The sequence below is a fragment of the Microtus pennsylvanicus genome, chromosome 14 (assembly GCF_037038515.1).
Source record: "Microtus pennsylvanicus isolate mMicPen1 chromosome 14, mMicPen1.hap1, whole genome shotgun sequence".
In the NCBI taxonomy this organism is placed as follows: domain Eukaryota; kingdom Metazoa; phylum Chordata; class Mammalia; order Rodentia; family Cricetidae; genus Microtus; species Microtus pennsylvanicus.
Genome location: NC_134592.1, coordinates 17,273,551 through 17,293,363, shown reverse-complemented (window position 1 = coordinate 17,293,363; position 19,813 = coordinate 17,273,551). Strand labels below are relative to the sequence as shown.

At 37.5% G+C, this 19,813-nt stretch overlaps 1 protein-coding gene across 2 annotated transcripts in view; it reads right to left on the bottom strand.

Moving 5' to 3' along the window:
• Positions 1–19,813, bottom strand: part of Rps6ka5 (ribosomal protein S6 kinase A5) — a 180,929-nt gene that overhangs the window by 109,816 nt on the left and 51,300 nt on the right. Inside the window, exon 2 of one of the 2 annotated variants that reach the window (XM_075947464.1) lies at positions 16,582–16,653. The exons of the other annotated variant lie outside the window; for it this stretch is intronic. Within the exon in view, the coding sequence (XP_075803579.1) occupies positions 16,582–16,653 (72 nt within the window). The remainder of the gene's footprint in view (positions 1–16,581; positions 16,654–19,813) is intronic. 2 annotated transcript variants of the gene reach the window in all.

The following is a 19,813-nucleotide window of genomic DNA, read 5'->3' as shown; positions in this document are numbered from 1 at the left end:
CAGGGTATGCTCAATAGTCCTACACTGTGCCAATATTTTGTAAGTAAGCCATTGGAAATAATTCATAAACAATTCCCCAAGTCCATAATTTATCATTACATGGATGACATCTTGTTATCTGATTCAAATAAAGATACTTTAGAAAGGATGTTTGAAGAAGTAAAGAAAGTCTTGCCTAGGTGGGGATTACAAATTGCCCCTGAAAAGATTCAAAGAGGAAATTCTATTAATTACCTAGGTTACAGAATAGGATTAGAGAAAATTAAAACGCAAAAGGCACAAATTAGGAGAGACTGGTTAAAGACTCTTAATGACTTCCAAAGATTGTTAGGAGACATTTCCAGTCTACGACCAGCTGTTGGGATAACACCTGATCTAATAGTTCATTTAAACAAAATCTTAGATGGTGATAAAGATTTGAATAGTCCAAGAGAACTGACAGCTGAAGCAGAAAAGGAACTGACAATGATTGAGGAAAAATTACAGGAGGCACATGTGGATAGGGTGAACCCAAATCTTAGCTGCATCCTAGTCATATTGCCTTCCAGAATTTCTCCTACAGGGATTCTAATGCAGAGGGAAGATATTATTTTAGAGTGGATATTTATACCTAATAAACCAAGTAAAAAATTAAAAACTTATGTGGAAAAAGTCTCTGAATTAATTATAAAGGGTAAGCTGAGACTTCATCAACTAGCAGGTATAGACCCAGCAGAAATTATAGTACCTTTTACTACTGAAGAAATAAAAAAGTTATGGGAAGACAATGAACCGTGGCAAAGAGCTGGTGCTAATTTTTTGGGAGAAATTAATAGCAACTATCCCAAAAGTGGTAGACTTAACCTCATAAAAAGAACTTCTTGGATTCTTCCTAGAATTGTACGTGATGCTCCAATAACTGGAGGCCGTACGTTCTATACTGATGCAAATAAATCAGGGAAAGCAGGTTACAAGTCAGATGAATTGAGTAAGGTGGAACAAAGCCCTTATAATTCTGTCCAGAAGGCAGAATTATATGCCATTCTTATGGTGCTAAGGGATTTTAAAGAACCTCTTAATATAGTTACAGATTCACAATACGCAGAAAGAGTTATCTTGCATATTGAAACCGCTGAATTTATACCAGATGACACAGAGTTGACTTCATTGTTTATCCAGGTACAAGACATAATCAGGAACAGGCTTTGTCCGATGTACATAACACACATCCGGTCCCATACAGGTCTGCATGATCCTCTAGCCCAAGGCAACGCTGAGATTGATCAATTATTGATTGGAAGTGTGTTGCAGGCCTCAGAATTTCATAAGAAGCATCATGTCAATAGTAAAGGCCTAAAGAAAGAATTTTCCATTACTTGGCAACAAGCTAAGGACATTATAAAGAGATGTCCTACTTGTTCTTTCTATAATCAAACACCGTTGCCTGTAGGGAGTAACCCAAAGGGCACCAAGAGAAATGAAATCTGGCAGATGGATGTGTTCCACTTTATGGAATTTGGTAAATTAAAATATGTACACCACACCATAGACACGTATTCAGGTTTTCAATGGGCTACTGCCCTGAGCTCAGAAAAGGCTGATTCAGTAATCACACATTTATTGGAAGTTATGGCCATCATGGGTATACCTGCGCAAATAAAGACAGATAATGGTCCAGCATATGTATCTAAGAAAATGAAACGCTTTTTTGATTATTATAACATAAAACACATTACAGGTATACCAAATAATCCTACAGGTCAGGCAGTTATAGAAAGATCAAATCGTACTATAAAGGATATGCTGAACAAACAGAAAGGGACCGAAAATACCCGAAGAAATAGATTACATAATGCTTTATTAACCTTGAATTTTCTTAATGCTAATGAGAAAGGAACGACAGCAGCAGAAAGACATTGGATAATGGAAAAGTCTGCTGAACTAAATCAACCGATTTATTTCAAAGATGTGCTGACCTCTCAGTGGAAGCCAGGAGATGTGCTACGTTGGGGAAGGGGTTTTGCTCTTGTTTCCACAGGAGAAGAAAAATTGTGGATACCATCAAAATTAATAAAGTTTCGATTTGAAGAGGAGAAACCTCTTGGAAAGGAGAAATGACAACTCATCCACAATGATGATATTCATACAGGTGGTAAGAAAAACATATAGAATGGGGGCAGGGTTCTGTTCTTATCTCCACAGGAAAACACTCATCTTTGAGAAATTCAAGGGACCCTGGATGTTTGGATACTGACAGATGGAAAGATACCTGCCCAATAGGAAATATCAAGAAAACTGAATGGGTTGTGTAAGTAATATTAAACCATATTTCTAAATTTATAAAGCTGGTTTTGAAGTTGGACTCTGGCTCAGTCCCTCTCCAATTCCAAGCCTGTTAGTAAGCGAAAAACCCAGAGTTTCTGGAGTTTCTGTCTCATGTCAAGAGCCATGATGTGGGACAGAAAGAAATATGAGTTTAGAAAACATCTTTGCTTTTCTTCGTATCTATCATACTTTTCATTGAATATATCTATCATGTCTTTCATTGAATATATATATATATATGTCTATATGATTAATGTTTAAGTTTTTCATAATGAACAATGAGTTTTTCCTGAAGTGACATTTTAAGTTTCCAGGAAGAAGATGGGGCCCCAAAACAACAACTCCACCTGGTTGATATGACGTCATGATACTGATAACACTACTACAAGACCTGCTTTGGGTACCAGCTGCATAAGACAGTTCCAACTTGGTTAGCTGAAATGGTGCACATCTTATACAACATTTTGGTCAGACCTGCACAAAATACTCAGACTATTGGCAATATTAAAAGACATTGATCTTGAAATTTAACCATCATTTTACTTTCACAGGATCCCCCAGAAAGAACGTCGCCCCCATGACAGCTGGAAGTAATTCTAGAGGACGACGTCCCCTCTCCCAGTAAAGTTTGCCCTTGGGTTTAGGGACATCATTTAGGGGTTGATTATAATTAGTATACGATTGAGGGTTGGGGGAGGAATTTTATAAGCTCAGGGATCATTTTGAAAAAAAAAAAGAGGGATGATGGGATAATAGATTTGTAATTGTGAGTTACTGTTTTTAGACAAATATATTGGTATAGATTCTTGTATATTGATACAAAGTTAAATTATATTGACTATTGTATGCATGCATGTTTCTACCTCTGTTTAAAACATTCTTATGTATTGACATATATTGTATTGATATATATATTGTATATATTTACCATATTGCAGTGTACATTTCTACCTCTGATTAAGATACTTATATAATGTTTGTGTATTGATATATATTTACCTACTGCAATGTATATTTGTACATTGTTTATATTTGGAGGTCATTGTCCTCATTTGTTTCACAGTCGTTTATTGTCTTAGTCTTTAAGGTAGATAGATATTGAGAATTATATAGACTAATAGTCATCTAAGTTTGTCATTTATAATTAGACTAATCAGGTTCTTTAGATATATAGAGATTATACTCAGTATAGATAGATAATCTTCAACTTCTTCAAAGAGCTGTAGAAAATGGCCTTTAATCTAACTCAGAGTTTTGTGGTAGTGAGACACAATTGCTCCTGCAACACCACTCTATTCCCGAGAGAATGTTGAGCACCAAAGACACTCCACCTGGAGCCTTTCCTTTTGGCAGAAGTGGCCTTGGGGCAAAGAAATGCCCATACCTCAACCACTGACAAAGATACAGAGCGTGCATCAATGGATAAAACAGGGCTGTCTTATCCTGCCAAGACAGGGTAAGATAGTTTTGAAAAGTTGCTTGCCTTTGAAAATGGTGTGTCCGTTATGTTAGGCCTTATCCAAAGTTGGTTGCTTCAACGCTGCTAATGTGACTTTGGTTGATTGCCTAGGTAGCTAGTTGTCTCTGTGATTTGTTGCATGTTTTGGAAGTTGTTTTACTGAACTTCCTAATTAACCAGGTAACATTATTTCCCTTCTCAGATCTTCGATGGGGTTGAAGACTATATAGATGTAGTTACTTTTCTCTCATGACTTGGCCAAGTTATTTATTATACAAGACCTAAGCTAGTTAGAATAGGATATTTGTACTTACTGTATATAATTTCATAGTAGGTTTAGAACTCTCTTATTTAAACAAAAGGGGGAGGTGTTACGGGAGGTCCTCCCACTCCTCCAGCCTATCACCGCTGAGATACCAGCCCATTGGGGCGTGGTCTCTCTCCCTTTAAAAAAGCGGCCACTTCCCTCTCCTCTCTCTCTTCACTTCCTGCTCCGCCGGCGACTAGACTTCCTTCCTGGTTGCGCAGAGGGCTGACAGTGATCTGTAAGTTTTTTCCCCTTTAAATAAATACCACCCTATTAATCATAATTCCAAACTGGTGTGGCATTGTTTACGACTTACGTCTTCAGGTTTGTATGTTCAAAATGTCTATTTTGGGCCTAGAAGATAGCTCAGTGTGTAAAGTGTTTGCCATCACAAGCAATGAGGATCCGAGTCTAATCCCCCTATGTATGTAAAAAAAGCAAAGTGTGGTTACACTCACTCATCACATCAGTGCTGGGAAGGCAAGCAAGAGGACCTCTGGGGCTTGCTAGCCAGCCAGCCTAGCATCATTAGAGTATACCAGGCCAGTGAGAGATCTCGTCTCAAAACACAATGTGGATTCCAGCTAAGGAACTATACCAGGGTTAGCTCTGGTTTCCACATGTAGAAACACACATATACATACATGCTCATGTGCACACATACAAATGTAATCTACTTTGTCCTCACTCCTGGAAAACAGTTTTGCTAGGGATACAACTCTATAATGATAGCCATTTCTCTGTGCAATTTACAGAGTACTGTCCTACTCTTTCCATGGTTGCTATTGAAGACAATAATTATGACTGAGTTAAAATAACCATTTATGTTAAAAGTATCTCTCTGGCTGCTTTGGGGTATCCGTGTCCTTATGCTCAACCAGCTTCTCTCATTTGTTTCCATAAGACTTAGTTGTCTGCTGATTTGCTATGTTTCCTAATTCTCAGAATTCATGTTTTATCAACCTTCAAAATACTCAGCTGTCATCTCTTTGAAAAGGTTTCTCCTCATTCTGTTATCTCCTTCTGTAACTTGTCGTTAGGCAACTGTTACATCTTCTTTGTTGAATCTCACTTTTTATATATGTTAATTTCCCTTATCATGTATTGCATCAGGCTTTCTTTTAGGACACTAACCAGCTCCCAAATTATGACATGGAGACTTACTATTAGTTATGAATGTTTGGCATTATATTATACTTGTCCCACTAGCTCTTAATTTAATTAGCTTAATTTCTCTTCATCTACGTTTTGCCTCAGGGATTTTTCCCTTTCTTTCATTCTGTATGCCTACATTTTTGCTTCCTTCATGTTTGTCTGACTGGCTGCTGCCTGCCTGGATGAACCCAAGCATCCCCCTTGTTTTTCTCCCTCATTCTTCCTTCCTTCTCGTTGAGCCTAGATTCCTCCTCCTACCTACTTTCTCTGCCCGCCAGCCCTGCCTAGGCCTCTACTGCCTTACATTGGCTGTTCAGCTTTTTATTAGACAAATCAGGTGCCTTAATCTATCCTCCTACTCACTAATTTTCTTTATCCCACATTCTAGTGAAAATCCATAGTTCTCAGAATTTGAGTAATTATTTTCCCATTTATAATAGTAGTACTGGTTATTTAATTAGTAGTGTGTTGATCTGTACCATAAGTAGTCCTTTAAATTTTTCTTTTTAACTTTTATTTGCATGTGTACATGTGTATACAGAGACCAGAAGAGCGTATGAATCCCCAGGACCTGGAAGTATATACAGTTGGGAGATACCTACTGTAAGTGCTAGGAACCAAACTTAAGTCCACTGAAAGAGCAGCAAGCACTCTCTCCAGCCCCATGGAGAGAAGGGGGGAGAAAGAAAGAGAAAGAGAGAAAGAAGGAGAGAAAGAAACAAAGAAGGGGAAGGAGAGACGGGAAGAAGAAGAAAAAAAACTGCATAGTAGTTTTTCTTAGCATGTCTTGTTCGTTCACTCATTCATTCATTCTCCTCTATTTTCTCTTTTTGAGACAGTCTAAGCTGATCCTGAAATCATAATCTTCCATCTCTTCACCTCCTAAGATTATAGGCATGTGCCAAACCCAAATAGCATGTTTTGTGAGTTTCTTTTTAAGATTTATTTTTGTGTGTGAGTGTTCTGCCTGCACGTACTTAATGTATGTGTACCATATGTATGCCTTGTACCCAAGGAAACCAGAAGAGAGCATCTCTGGAACTGTAAATGAATGGAATGTTGAAAACTGACCCTGGGTCCTCTAAAAGAGTAGCAAGTGTTCTTAACTGCTGAGCCATCTCTCCAACCCTACATCTTGTTCTTAATACTAAGATTAAAGAAAAAAATCCCTGAGGTGTTAATCTAAAGATAAAGTTCCAGATCAACTGAGGAATAAGTTTTGTTTTCATTGACTATTTGTTCATTTGTCTTTTGAGACAGGGTCCTATCTATATAGCCCTGGTTGTCCTGGAATTCATTTGTAGACCAGGCTTGCCTCAAACTCAGAGATTTGCCTGATTCTGCTTCCCAAGTGCTAAAATTAAGTGTATACCACCATACCCTGCCTGAAAAAAATAAGCTTTAGTATTATACTGTTGTTTTATAGAAACCAGTTAAAGATAATGTACTGTATATTTCAATTTTATTCACATACTTACTACATAGAAAGTCAGTGAAATGATGAGTATGTTAGGCAATTATCTTGAATAAATCTCTGTACAACATATAAATAAGTCAAAACATTAATTCTACTCTATAAATATACACAATTATTTTCCAACTGAAATAAGTTACTAAAATAAACATAAGTATTTGCATATTTCAAATCTAAAATAAATATTCTGTATCTGTGCTTCTTTGCTGTTTCCATTCTTCCAGACCTACAGCCTTGCTCTTAAATGTTTGCAATGTTTATAATACAGTCTTAACTTGTATAATTGTCTTTAATACTTCCTTTAAAATCTAAGTAAAGGCTTGGGAAGTAACTGTCTGAAAAGTGCAAGCAGGTTTCAAAGTCTGAGTTCAAATCCTCAAACAAAATGTAAAATGTAAAATCTGGGTGCAGCAGCACTCATCTGTAACCTCAATGCTGGGAGGCAGAGATGGGGGATGGGGGATCATGGTGAGAGAGACTAGCTGAACTGTTAAGTTCCAGGCTTCGTGAGAGACAGACAGACAGAAAGAAAGAGGAAAGAAAAGATGAGAAAGAATGCCCGAGCAAGTCACTGATGCCAACTTCTGGCCTCCACATATAGGCACATATATACCTATATATTTGTACACACACACACACACACACACACACACACACACACACTGCCCTACACAGGAATAAGTTTATTCCTACTAAGAGGATTAATGTTTGTTTTATCTAGAAACCACCAGTATAAGCTAAACTTCTGTTTGATTTTAATTATTACATAGTACATACCACTGAAGTTGCAAACCTATTGATACCCAGCTAATGGCTGAGCAAGCTTGAAAGACTTGCATTTCTTTTGTGCCCCCCCCCCCCGCACCCTTAAGCCAATGCTGAGCCAGAAAGTTTCTTCTCCACCCCTCTGCAGGCTGGATTTTTCTTCTTTTCATGAGCAATATGTACCTCTTCTGTGCCTTACATGTAATCTGCCATACCAAGAATGCAAACTAAAAATTTTAAAACTAGATCACAGGCCAACGGTGGTGGCTTACACCTTTAATCCCAGCACTTGAGGGGCAGAGGCAGGCGGATCTCTGAGAGTTTGAGACTAGCCTGGTTTATAACAGCTAGTTCCAGGACAGCTAGGACTGTTACAAAGAGAAATCCTGTCTCAAAAAAAAAACCAAAACAAAACAAAAACAACAACAACACAAAAACCCAACTCACTTTTACTGTAGACTATCCAGCAAAACTTGTGTCTTTAAGGAGCTTATCTCCTTCTCTACATTCTTGCTCCCATTTACTCTTTTGAAGCTAAGGATTTTCCTTATCCTTGACAGTTAACATATGCAGTCAGTGGCAGACCTAGTTTTTAAACTATATTTTATCTAGCACTTTGGGAATTTAATAATGAAAGGGGTTTTCAGGACATCTCAGCTGTCAATCTAACCTAAAAGAGAAAATAAAGTATCTTTCATTTCTACTCCTGTAACTGGAACATTCTGTCATATAAAACTGCCAGATCAAGGAATGGAACTAGTTTTACAATTCTTGTTACATGCTATATAATGCAATATGAAAACTAATTAATATTTCATATTCATAGGATGTTTTAGAAAGTTCAATAGATGTCAGAAGTCATCTCTTACCCAGTGGTAAGAAATGGTAAGACTTAAGTATCATGTAGCTTTATCTATACCTGGACTAAAACATGATCTGAGTATGAAGGTTTTCTTGTAATTTACTTTTTGGAATAACTGGTATATCTCTATTGAAAAGGTAAAATGAATGAAAATTGAATTTATGAAAGCTGAAATGTAAAGACTTTCTTTTGGCCACTTATACTGCTAACTTCTGCTTTTAAAAAAGAGCATAATAAAAGCTAACATTTCTAAAACTTTAATATGGAAAATATCTAAATTCGTTGCAAGAACATAATCTCTAAAATACAGACATGGCAAATGTAAGTTTACTAAAAAGTAGCCTGCTTTCAAATATTCAAGGATCACGACAAAGGTTCTGTAATATGAAATGCTTTCAAATATTCAAGGATAACGACAGAAGTCCTGTAATATAAAATAAATACACTCATATTCATTCAATAGGCATTTACTGAGAAGTTACTATGTACACATTACTCTTGATAATTAACCAGAGAAACTTTCAGAGGTGAATGGGCTGCTATGTGGCCCAGGGGCTCCTTCTTGAACCCAGCAACATTCCTGAGAGGCTACCCAGTTGCCCATGGTGCTCCTGCACCTTCATCAATCCTGATGCAATGATCAAAGTAAACTACAAATGGTCGTCTGCAACAGAGGCAAAGGAAGGTTTATGAAAAGAAATTTTAGCTGGCACTGCCACAGTTCAGTGAATTAAGACAACTTGAAAACTCACCTTTTTTTTTTTTGCCTTTTTATAGGTGAGTTGAGTCCATTTACATTAAGGAAGATTACTGACCAGTTATTCCTATCTGTTAATTTAGTTTTCATTGTTGGTGATGTTAATTTGTGCGTTTTGCCCTTCTTTGAGATTTGCTGCTATGAGACCATCAACTGTCTGTGTTTTTCTTGGTGTAGCCAACTTCCTTGGGTTGGAGTTTTCCTTCTAGTATTTTGTGTAGGGCTGGGTTTGTGGCTAGGTATTGGTGAAATCTAGTTTTGTCATGGAATATCTTGTTTTTTCTTCCTATGGTAATTGAAAGTTTTGCTGGGTATAGTAGTCTGGCCTGGTATCCATGGTCTCTTAATGTCTGCATATGCTTGAACACGACCTTCTGGCCTTCATTGTCTCCAATGAGAAGTCAGGTGTAATTCTGATAGGTCTACCTTTATATGTTACTTGGCCTTTTTCCTTTGCAGCTCTTAATATTCTTTCTTTACTCTGTATATTTAGTGTTTTGATTATTATGTGGCAAGAGGACTTTTTTTTTGATCCAGTCTATTTGGTGTTCTGTAAGCTTCTTGTATCTTCACAGGCATATCTTTCTTTAGGTTGGGAAAGTTTTCTTCTGTGATTTTGTTGAATATATTTTATGTGCTTTGAGTTGAACTTCTACTTCTTCTATACCTATTATTATTAGATTTGGCCTTTTCATGGTGTCCCATATTTCCTGGATATTTTGGGTTAAGCTTCTGTTAGATTTTATGTTTTCTTTAACTGATGAGTCTATTTCCTCTATTGTATCTTCAGCACTTGAGATTCTCTCTTCCATCTGGATATCAACATGTAGAAGAATGAAAATAGATGCATATCTATTGCCACGCACAGAACTCAAGTCCAAATGGATCAAACACCTCAACATAAAGCCAACCACACTGAACCTCATAGAAAAAAAGTGGGAAGTACATCTGAACACATTGGCACAGGAGACCACTTCCTAAATATAACCCCAGTAGCACAGACACTGAGAGAAAACATTAATAAATGGGAACTCCTGAAACTGAGAAGCTTCTGTAAATCAAAGGACATGGTCAACAAGACAAAATGGCAGGCTACAGAATGGAAAAAGATCTTCACTAACCCCACATCGGACAGAGGGCTAATCTCCAAAATATACAAAGAACTCAAGAAATTGGTCATCAGAACAATAATTCAGTAAAAAAAAAAATGGGGTACACACCTGAACTCTCAACAGAGGAAATCTTAAAAGGCTGAAAGACATTTAAGGAAATGTTCACCAGCCCTAGTCGTCAGAGAAATGCAAATCAAAACAACTCTGAGATTCCATCTTACACCTGTAAGAATGGCCAATATCAAAAACACGAATGACAACTTATGCTGGAGAGGATGTGGGCTAAAGGAAACACTCTGCATTGCTGGTAGGAATGCAAGCTGGTACAGTCCCTTCGGATAGAAGTATGGCAATTTCTCAGAAAATCAAGAAACAACCTTCCTCAAGACCCAGCAATACCACTTTTGGGTATATACCCAAAGGATCCTCAATGTACAAGGACATGTGCTCAACTATGTTCATAGCAGCATTGTTTATCATAGCCAGAATCTAGAAACAATCTAAATGCTCCTCCACCGAAGAATGGATAAGAAAAATGTGGTACATTTACACAATGGAGTACTACACAGCAGAAAAAAATAATGACAACTTGAGATTTGCAGGCAAATGGATGGAGCTAGAAAACATCATTTTGAGTGAGGTAACCCAGACACAGAAAGATAATTATCACATGTAATCACTCATAAGTGGCTTTTAGACATAAAGCAAAGAAAACCAGCCCACAAATCACAACCCCAGAGAACCCAGACAACAAAGAGGATCATAAGAGAGACAGACATGGATCTAATCTACATGGGAAGTAGAAAAAGACAAGATCTCCTGAGTAAATTGGGAACATAGGGACCATGGGAGAGGGTAGAAGGGGAGGTAAGAGGAAGGAAGGGGAGCAGAGAAAAATGTATAGCTCAATAAAATCAATAAAAAAATAAAGAAAAAAGAATTATTTGAAGATGATGTTTGCTTGCAAACTAGTCTGTTTGAAGTAGTGTTAATGAACTATGAAGTCAACTAAATTTATCTGAAACCTAAATCTGTGTCTGTAAAAGTTATAATGCAGTGTGTCCTGTATCAAGCATGATGTGGAGTACTTTGTTTCATTCTTTAAATTATAGTTTAATTCTTTAAACTTGTAGTTTCTTATAAGTTTAAAAGTTATAAAGAATTAATTATCTTGTAGTTTACATAAGAAAAAATAGTTCTCATTGTATTGTTCTAGTAGTCTTCAAAGCTTTACTACAGATATTCTCCTGACATTGTTCTAACTGTTCCATGTGTGTGTTAGCATGTTATTTAGTGTGCTTTGGAGGCTGATCCCTAATCTCTTGGACATCTAAGGCTTATGAATTATGTGTAAGATGCCTGATTAGATGGTACTATGGTATGAATGGGCAATGTCCCCCCATTGGTCCCCAGATGATGATACTGTTTTAGAAGGTTATGGGACCTTTAGGTTGTTAATGCCTAGCTGAAAGAAGTGAGTCCCTGGGGGGGATGGATCCTGAGGATTGTAGTCTCACCTAGTATCTGGCAAAGCACTCCTCCCTACTTCCTGATCCACAGAAATGTGAGCAAGCTGCTTCTTGCTTCTGATCCCGTGAATACTATTATGTCTTCACACTACAAAACTATTAGGAAAAATAAACCTTCCTTCCCCAAGAAAGGTCTGCCTGTCAGAGCAACAACGAAAGTATGAATACAACTGGTGAGCAGGGACTGAAACAGCTTTTATGGAACAATGTCATTTTCTTGTGATCAGTTCATTCGGTTTATTCAGCTTGATAATCAAAATGCAATACTCAGTTTAAAATCAAATAGCATTCACTTTCATGTTTCCCAAATGGAAATCTACTACTTTAGTTATTAGTTTTAAACATATGAAGTTATGTAAAACTCTTCAACCTCAGAGTACTTATAAAGTAGTAGTTAATGAATGCAAAGAGGTTAGAGAACTAGCAGTGTTAGATTAATGCAGTCTCAGTATTTTAATATGGATATTTTTTTCATTTCCAGTAAAGAAGAATAAATTTTTGTTCTTTAAAGATGGGAAATAAGCTAGGTCATGTACAGCTTTAATCTCAGTTCTCAGGAGGTAAATGGATCGCTACGAATTTGAGGCTAGCCAGGTCTACATGGCAAATTCCAGTCCAGCAAAGGCTACATAGCAAAAAAAAAAAAAGAAAAAAGAAAAGAAGAAAAAGAAAAAAAGCAAATAATGGTGATGATGATGAAATAGGAAATGATAGTTAAGAGAAAAGTTCTACTTTAAAATTTTTGTATTATGTATTATATAGTGGACTTCATTCATTTATGAACTATCTTAGCTTTTCTGCCAATAAAATAAAGACAATGCTGAGGGGGAAGAAATAGCAATAAATTCTAATCAGAAAAATGTGCCAAGAGTACTGAATTTCTGAAATTTTGTGTTGTCCCAGCATTGGTCTGTGTCTTCCATTTAAAGAAGGCCATACTGGGTTTATCCTGGAATGCCAAGAACAACACAATGTAGGGCTCCAAGTGTCAGCAAATGAGCAGATAAACATAAACTACACACATGCAGACAAAGGCCACAGACATCCAAGAGTTAAAACAAGCTTCCCACATGAGGGTCTCCTAGGTTGTGAGTCACACAAGTAGGCGTTAGGCTATGCACCAGGTGCTGCACCGTTCTGTGACAATAATGTTTGGCTTCCGTTCATCCCTGTTTGGGAGTGTTCCTAGCTGCTCTAGTGGTAGAACCTGGTTTAGCTGAGAAGCTCTTAAAAACACCAAGATGCTACAAACTCTCTAAACAGCATAGATGAAAGTGAGATTTTTAGCTGTAGTATTTTTCTGTCTCAGATTTCATACTGACACACAATTGTTAAACCCAACCCATAACAGACAAACAAGACCACTGTCATATCAAAGACAGTTTAGAACTGGAGACAATTTAGGCTAGGATTGATAAAACCTTTATACAAAACATTTAAAATTATGCACGACTTTTTGTAAACCATCTGAAAATGGAAAATAAATGCACCAATACAATTTAATCACTTGGCCAGATAACAGAAACCATTAATGGATTTTGTTCTCAGGAAGTGAAACAGAGTCACTATTCAAACTGGGGATTTGTTCCTAGGGAATATACCCAAAAAACAAAAACTTAGGTTGACATGAAACAGTATGTACACCTGTCACAGCACTCAAGTTTACACTTCACAGATGAAAACTGGCAACAACTCCAAGGGTCACTGTCCTAGTTTCACTTCATTTGCTAAGATAAAAATACATAACAAAAAGCAACTTAGGGTTTATTTCACTTTACAGTTACAATCTATCACTGTGGAGAAGTCAAGGCAGGAACGACTAACAGCTAGTCCCACCATGTCCACAGTCAAAAGCAGAGAGTATGAATGCATGTTTCCGCTTGCTTGTTTCTATTTCTCCACTTTTACAGCAGTCCAGGAACCCCTGCTAGAGAATGGTGCTATACACACTAGGCCCAGTCTTCCCACAATAACTAACTTAAGACAATCTCCCAATAGATGTGCCCACCGGTGAACCTGATGCAGATAATGCGGTGTTGAAACCCTCCTCCTAAGAGTTTATAGTTACTAAGTGGACAGGTCAACCCTCCTCCTAAGAGGAGCTAACTATCACAGTCATCAGTCGTCAACTGATGAATGGATGAACAAAACATAGTACACGAAGAATTATTTGGTCATAAAGGGAAAGAAGAGCTAATATGTGCTACAACATATTTTAACCCAGAGAATATTATACTATATGAAAGAAGCCAGTCACCAAAATCCACATAATGTCCAGTTAGTGGTTTTTTGGGGCAGAGAGGACTGTAAGCCTGCCAAGTAACAGCAAAAGGATTCCAAGTTTCTTCTTGAGGTTAAAACAAAAAGGTCTAAAGTTGATTGTGGTCATGGCTGCACAACTTTAAATACACTCAAAGCATTGACTGTGTATTTTAAATGGGTAAACTATATGGTACGTGCATTGTATCTCAATTAAGCAGACACTAAAAAGAAAGAAGCTATGTAAATGTAACACATAATGTGAGGAGAACTTGACCTGAAAAGCTTTTGACAATATTGTTGCAAACCACATCTTTAAGGGAACCACAGATCTGGACTTGTTTCCCCCTTTTAGTAGATAAATACTATCTTTGAAACAGGAAACAAAGGTAGGGATAACCAACATTATTTTTCTATTTTGAAAGCATTCTTTCTTGTGGATTAGGTAAAGTGGGGCTAGTTTAGTAGCTTAAAAGTATACTTCTATACATAACCTAAAGGCGGGCAAGCACTGGAAAATATTCAAGTTGACAACCACACTAAGACTCTTTCTGGCATCACAGCCTTAACTGGTAGGAATACACCATCAGGCTTGTTCACTGGTACCTATCAAAGTTGGCTCTACGCTGTATGCTAAATAACTCAGGTTGGCTACAAAACAAACCCTCTATGGTATGATCCAGAGCACCAACACTCACTACTAAATGACCTAAAGATAATTTGTACATGGAAACCCGTGTGAGGCTAGGGCAAAGGGAGCGATTACAGAAACCCAGATTTCCCTACTGCTGGTAAGCTGGCAATTGCTATGTCCTACCAGATCTGAAAAATCTAAAAAGGCAGATGCTCCTTAAACTGTGAAGCTAAACTTTAATGAGAAAGATGGTCTGTCCTGTGAAACTCCTTCCATGGAAACGCCCATGGCCTGCTAAGGAGAGAAACGAGTTCAGAGCTTCTTCAATAGGACTTGAGATAGGAGAATGAGAACAGCCAGTTCTTGCAGCTGTTGTAACTACAGAGAAGGACATTCCAGGGCCAGGACGGGTACAATAGGACAAGACTAGCTACAAGATTGGCAGGGCCCAGTGCAAGCATATGTGGCTTTGTTTGTGAATGACCTTGAGAAGAGTGACAGCAAAGCATTCTGTACATAGGCTCTTCTGAGTGTAGGGATCTCAAGAACTGCACAGATGCCCATGCATGTAAGACCAGCCTGATTTCTGAACAACAGGAGTCGAGATAGAGAATTATCAAAGATATAGGAAAGAATAAAGCCAAAAAGAACCAAAAAAAAGAAAGAAAAAGAAAAAAAAAGATTACCCAGAGACTATCATGTTACCATTTGGGTATACACCCCAGATGCTTTTTCCATACTAATACATGTAGACATTTATTAACATAATTGTTTCTATTGTATAATTATGTACTGTATATGCTCTATGCCTTTTTTTAAAAAAAATATGACTTGGAAACGCTTTCTAAAATGTTAATGAATACAGATTATTTCAATCTTACATAGATGATAGGACATAAATAGAACTATGCTTCAATTAGCCAGACTCTTAAGTGTTGGGTTAATGACAGATCCTGACTTGTTCGTTATTACAGTGATGTGCTTTGAATTACAACAGCCTTAGGAGAAAACTAAATAAATCAATCAATTTAAATCATTTCATAAGGTGCTTGGCATATAACAAGCTCTTTATATGCTAGTAACTTCTAAAAACCAATGCTATGCCAAAGTAAAGACATACTGATTTACATTCCCAACATTAGATTTAAAAAGGCTTTTGTTATTGGCTCGTTTGTTGGGTAAGGTCTTGCTTTATAGCACAGGCTAGCCTTGAACTTTTGTTCGTGCTGCCCCATCTCAAGTGCTGGGACTGAGACATGATGTAAGAGTGTCTTCTATCTATCTGTTGCTTTCATTGATTAATTAATAAAGAAACTGCTTGGCCTGATAGGTCAGAACATAGGTGGGTGGAGTAGACAGAACAGAATGCTGGGAAGAAGGCAATGAGGCAGACGCTATAGCTCTCCTCTCCAAGATGGACGCAGGTTAAGATCCTTCCTGGTAAGCCACCACCTCGTGGTGCTACACAGATTATTAGAAATGGGTTAATCAAGATGTGAGAATTATCCAGTAAGAGGCTGGAACTAATGGACCAGGCAGTGTTTAAATGAATACCGTTTCCGTGTAATTATTTCGGGTAAAGCTAGCCAGTGGCCGGGAGCTGGGTGGCGGGAAGTGGCCTGCGGCTCCATCAACAAAGACAGACAAAAGAGATTCTTTAGTTTTCTGTCTGTCTGTCTGTCTGTCTGTCTGTCTGTCTGTCTGTCTTTCAGCTGGATTCCTCATGCTGTTAAAACTGTCAATGACTCTGTGAGTTCGAGGCCAGCCTGGTCTACAAGAGATAGTTCCAGGACAGGAACCAAAAGCTACAGAGAAACCCTATCTCGAAAATCAAAAAAAAAAAAAAAAAGTAAAAAAACAAACAAACAAAAAACTGTCAATGACTTCTGCATGAAGGTTATCAACGCTATGTTACAGAATAGCAAGTACTTTTTGTTTAAAGGGGGATTAAACCTGAGATTTACCTCCAGTTCCTAGGACCTTCAGCAGCTCAAAATTTTCAATTCCCACCTTCTCTGCATGTCCTGTTAAGTTGGCTAAAGAGAAAGAAAAACAGAAAGAAAAAATTAAAGGGGTTGGCAACAGGAGGGCTCTGTGGGGGCTTTGGGGGTATCAGCAAAGTTTTATTTCTTAACCTGGGGTGTTCCTATATATTATTTGTATAGTTATATTTTTTTCCAAATATTTATTTATTATATTATGTGTACAGCATCCCTTCCACGCGTGCCTGCAAGCCAGAAGGGGGCGCCAGGTCTCATTATAGATGGCTGTGAGCCACCATGTGGTTGCTGGGAATTGAACTCAGGACCTCTGGAAAAGCAGTCAGTGCTCTTAACCTCTGAGCCATCTCTCCAGCCCCTATAGTTATATTTTTATATCCTAATTATAATAAGGTTTTCTTAAAAATTTAGTGACTAGATAATATTTTTACCAAAGGTTAAATCAACATAAAGTCTAGGAAGAAAACAAAAGTCATAATACACAGGTAGATTTGCAGTAACAATGGATAGATTTACAAATATTAATTTATGTAACAAATACAATGTGCCTAACTACCATACTAGATTCTGGGCTGTTCCATTTGTGCCACTAAACATGTAGCAAGAGTTAGCGTACAGGGAACTCTGGTGGAAAAACTGAAAATTGATGGCTTTAGCAAAATTAAAAGGCTTTTTTCCCACAGGACCTCACAGATTCTGTACTATAAATCTTCAAGGCTGAGATATTACATTTTTAAAATTTATTTAACAAATTCCTCTTACTAATAATGCCAATAAATATTATGTGAACTAGCTTTCTATAGAAGCTGTCAAGAAATGTTTGATTCAACTACTAGTTGTATCACTTAAATGCTGTGTACCCTTGAACAAACTACTTCTCTGTGTGTTAGTTCCCAATAATGTAAGATAGTGATAATTAACAATAACTCTACACCCACAATATACTGGTGTCTACAATCTATTGAAAGCATTAGAATGGCAAGATGAACTGATGGCTAAATATAATTAGCTATATAGTAAAACAAATACAGCAACTATAGAATCTAAACAGTAAGTGTAAGAGTGTTCAACGTACAAATCTTTCAAAATGTCTGTAAAATAACAAAAGCCTCAAGATTGAAAGAGTCAAATTTTATACAGTAAATTTATACAGCAATTGGTGTAAGCAAGTTAAGTGTTTAAAAATAAATTAAAAGTTTGAGACCATAGTTATAAGAAAATTAGGCTCAAATAAGAAATCTTAGAGCTACAAGTTTGAGGCAGTATTTTGTTGAATATTCTAAATTAAATTTTTAATTATTTTAATCTAAAAAATTTTAAGGGACCAGTAAGTCTTCAGCAGGTAATGGGCCCAACCAGTTCACCATGACTAAGGTTTTTGTTTGGGGTATGTGGTGATTTGAATTAATATGGCCCCCATAGAGTCATACATTTGCATGCTCAGTCCCCCAGGTGATGAACTGTTTGGAAAAGATTATAAGGTGCAGACTTGCTGAAGGAAATTTGCAGTTAGGGGTGGGCTCTAAGATTTTAAAAGTCCACACCAGGCCTAAAGCCTCTCTCTCTGCTTGCTGCCTGTGGGATCAGGACATAAAGCTCTCAGCTACTGTTCCAACACCATGCCTACTGCTTCCTGATATAATGATAATGGACTAATCCTCTAGAACTATAAGTAAGGCCCCATTTAACTACGTTCTTTCATAAGAGTTGCCTTGGCCATGGTGTCTCTTCACAACAATAGAACACTGACTAAGACAAGGAACAGGACTAACAAAAGCAAACAATAAATATTGACTTACATAGATTGTGAAACAAATACATACTCAAACATGGGAGTCTAAATAGTTCTCACTTCTGAGCTATTGTTTTGTCAGTACAATTAAAGCCTTTGAACATGAAGATCTAAAAATAAACTGCATTTTTCTTAATTGTTAGCCTAAAGAACAAGAGCTCAAACTTCCAAATCAAAAATATTAACATTATTAGACTAAGACTTAAAATATTTACAGATTTTATTTTACCTTAAAGGTGAAGTAAACATTACCAACTATATAACTGTCTTCTACATTTATGAGACAGTCAGAAGACTAATAAAGTCCAAATCACATTGCTCAGAAGACATGAGCCTCAGGCTTGGGACCAAGGTACTAGAGCGCTAAAGCAGTTAGAACTGTCCATTGTCTTTTTTCCCAATATACCACAAAGGAGGTGGTACTTTATTGTGGTTGTGAGAGACAGTATCCTTTGTTCCTTCTCCAATTCCAATTATGCCTCCACTAGACTCCCTTTCTAGTTCTTCCCACAGGTAAGAAGGCTTAGAAGCCCATGCATGAACCCAAAATTCTGAAAGAAAACTCAAAATTACATTTTTTCAAAACATGAATAGGTAGGGGGCACATTAGTAGAAGCTGGTAGAGTTACTACATCCAAATGACCAACTCCTACACAAGACGTTCTTTTAAAAAATACATTAATTATTTATTGTAATATGTGTGTGTTCTGATACACATGTGACAATCAGAGTACATTTTCTGGCAGTCAGTGTAGGGTAAAAGGGCCAGCCAAAGAAACACCCTAGCCCTGAAACACGAACCACTGAAATAAACTTTAGCCCTAAACCCAGAACAAAAGAAACACACCTTGATCCTGGGACCAGAGCCAAAGAAACACATTTTGGCTCTAGAACCAGAGCCAATGAAAGAAATATGTCCTGGCCCTGAAACTAGAGCCAAAAGGTTAAAAAGTGCCAATGAAAGAAATACAAGTTTGGCCCTGAAACCAGAGCTGCCCCTAACCAACTAAACCAACCAATCCCTGAGCAGGAAAACTAACCAATCCCTGTGCAGAAAATCTTCTCCCTGGGAAAACTCTGCCCCTAAGAAGTCCTATGTAAGCCCCATTGGCCTGTTCAGTTGTCAGCTGTCCTTTTCCACCTGGCAGAGGCAGCCACTCTCCTGGACTCCTCCTTCCCAAGTAAATCTCTTTCTTAAAAGTGTTTTGGGTGACGATCTTTTGCTGGCCTGGAACAGAATCTTTGCTGAAAGGTTCCCTTTGTGTGTGTGTGGGGGGGGGTGAGCATAAAAAATAACAACTTGAGCAGAACTTTGCTGAGAGGCTCCCTCAAGGGTGCTGAGCAGAAAAAGTAAGAACTCTTCACCTAGAGCCAGAAGAGATTGCTGTATTTCTGAAGGGGGTT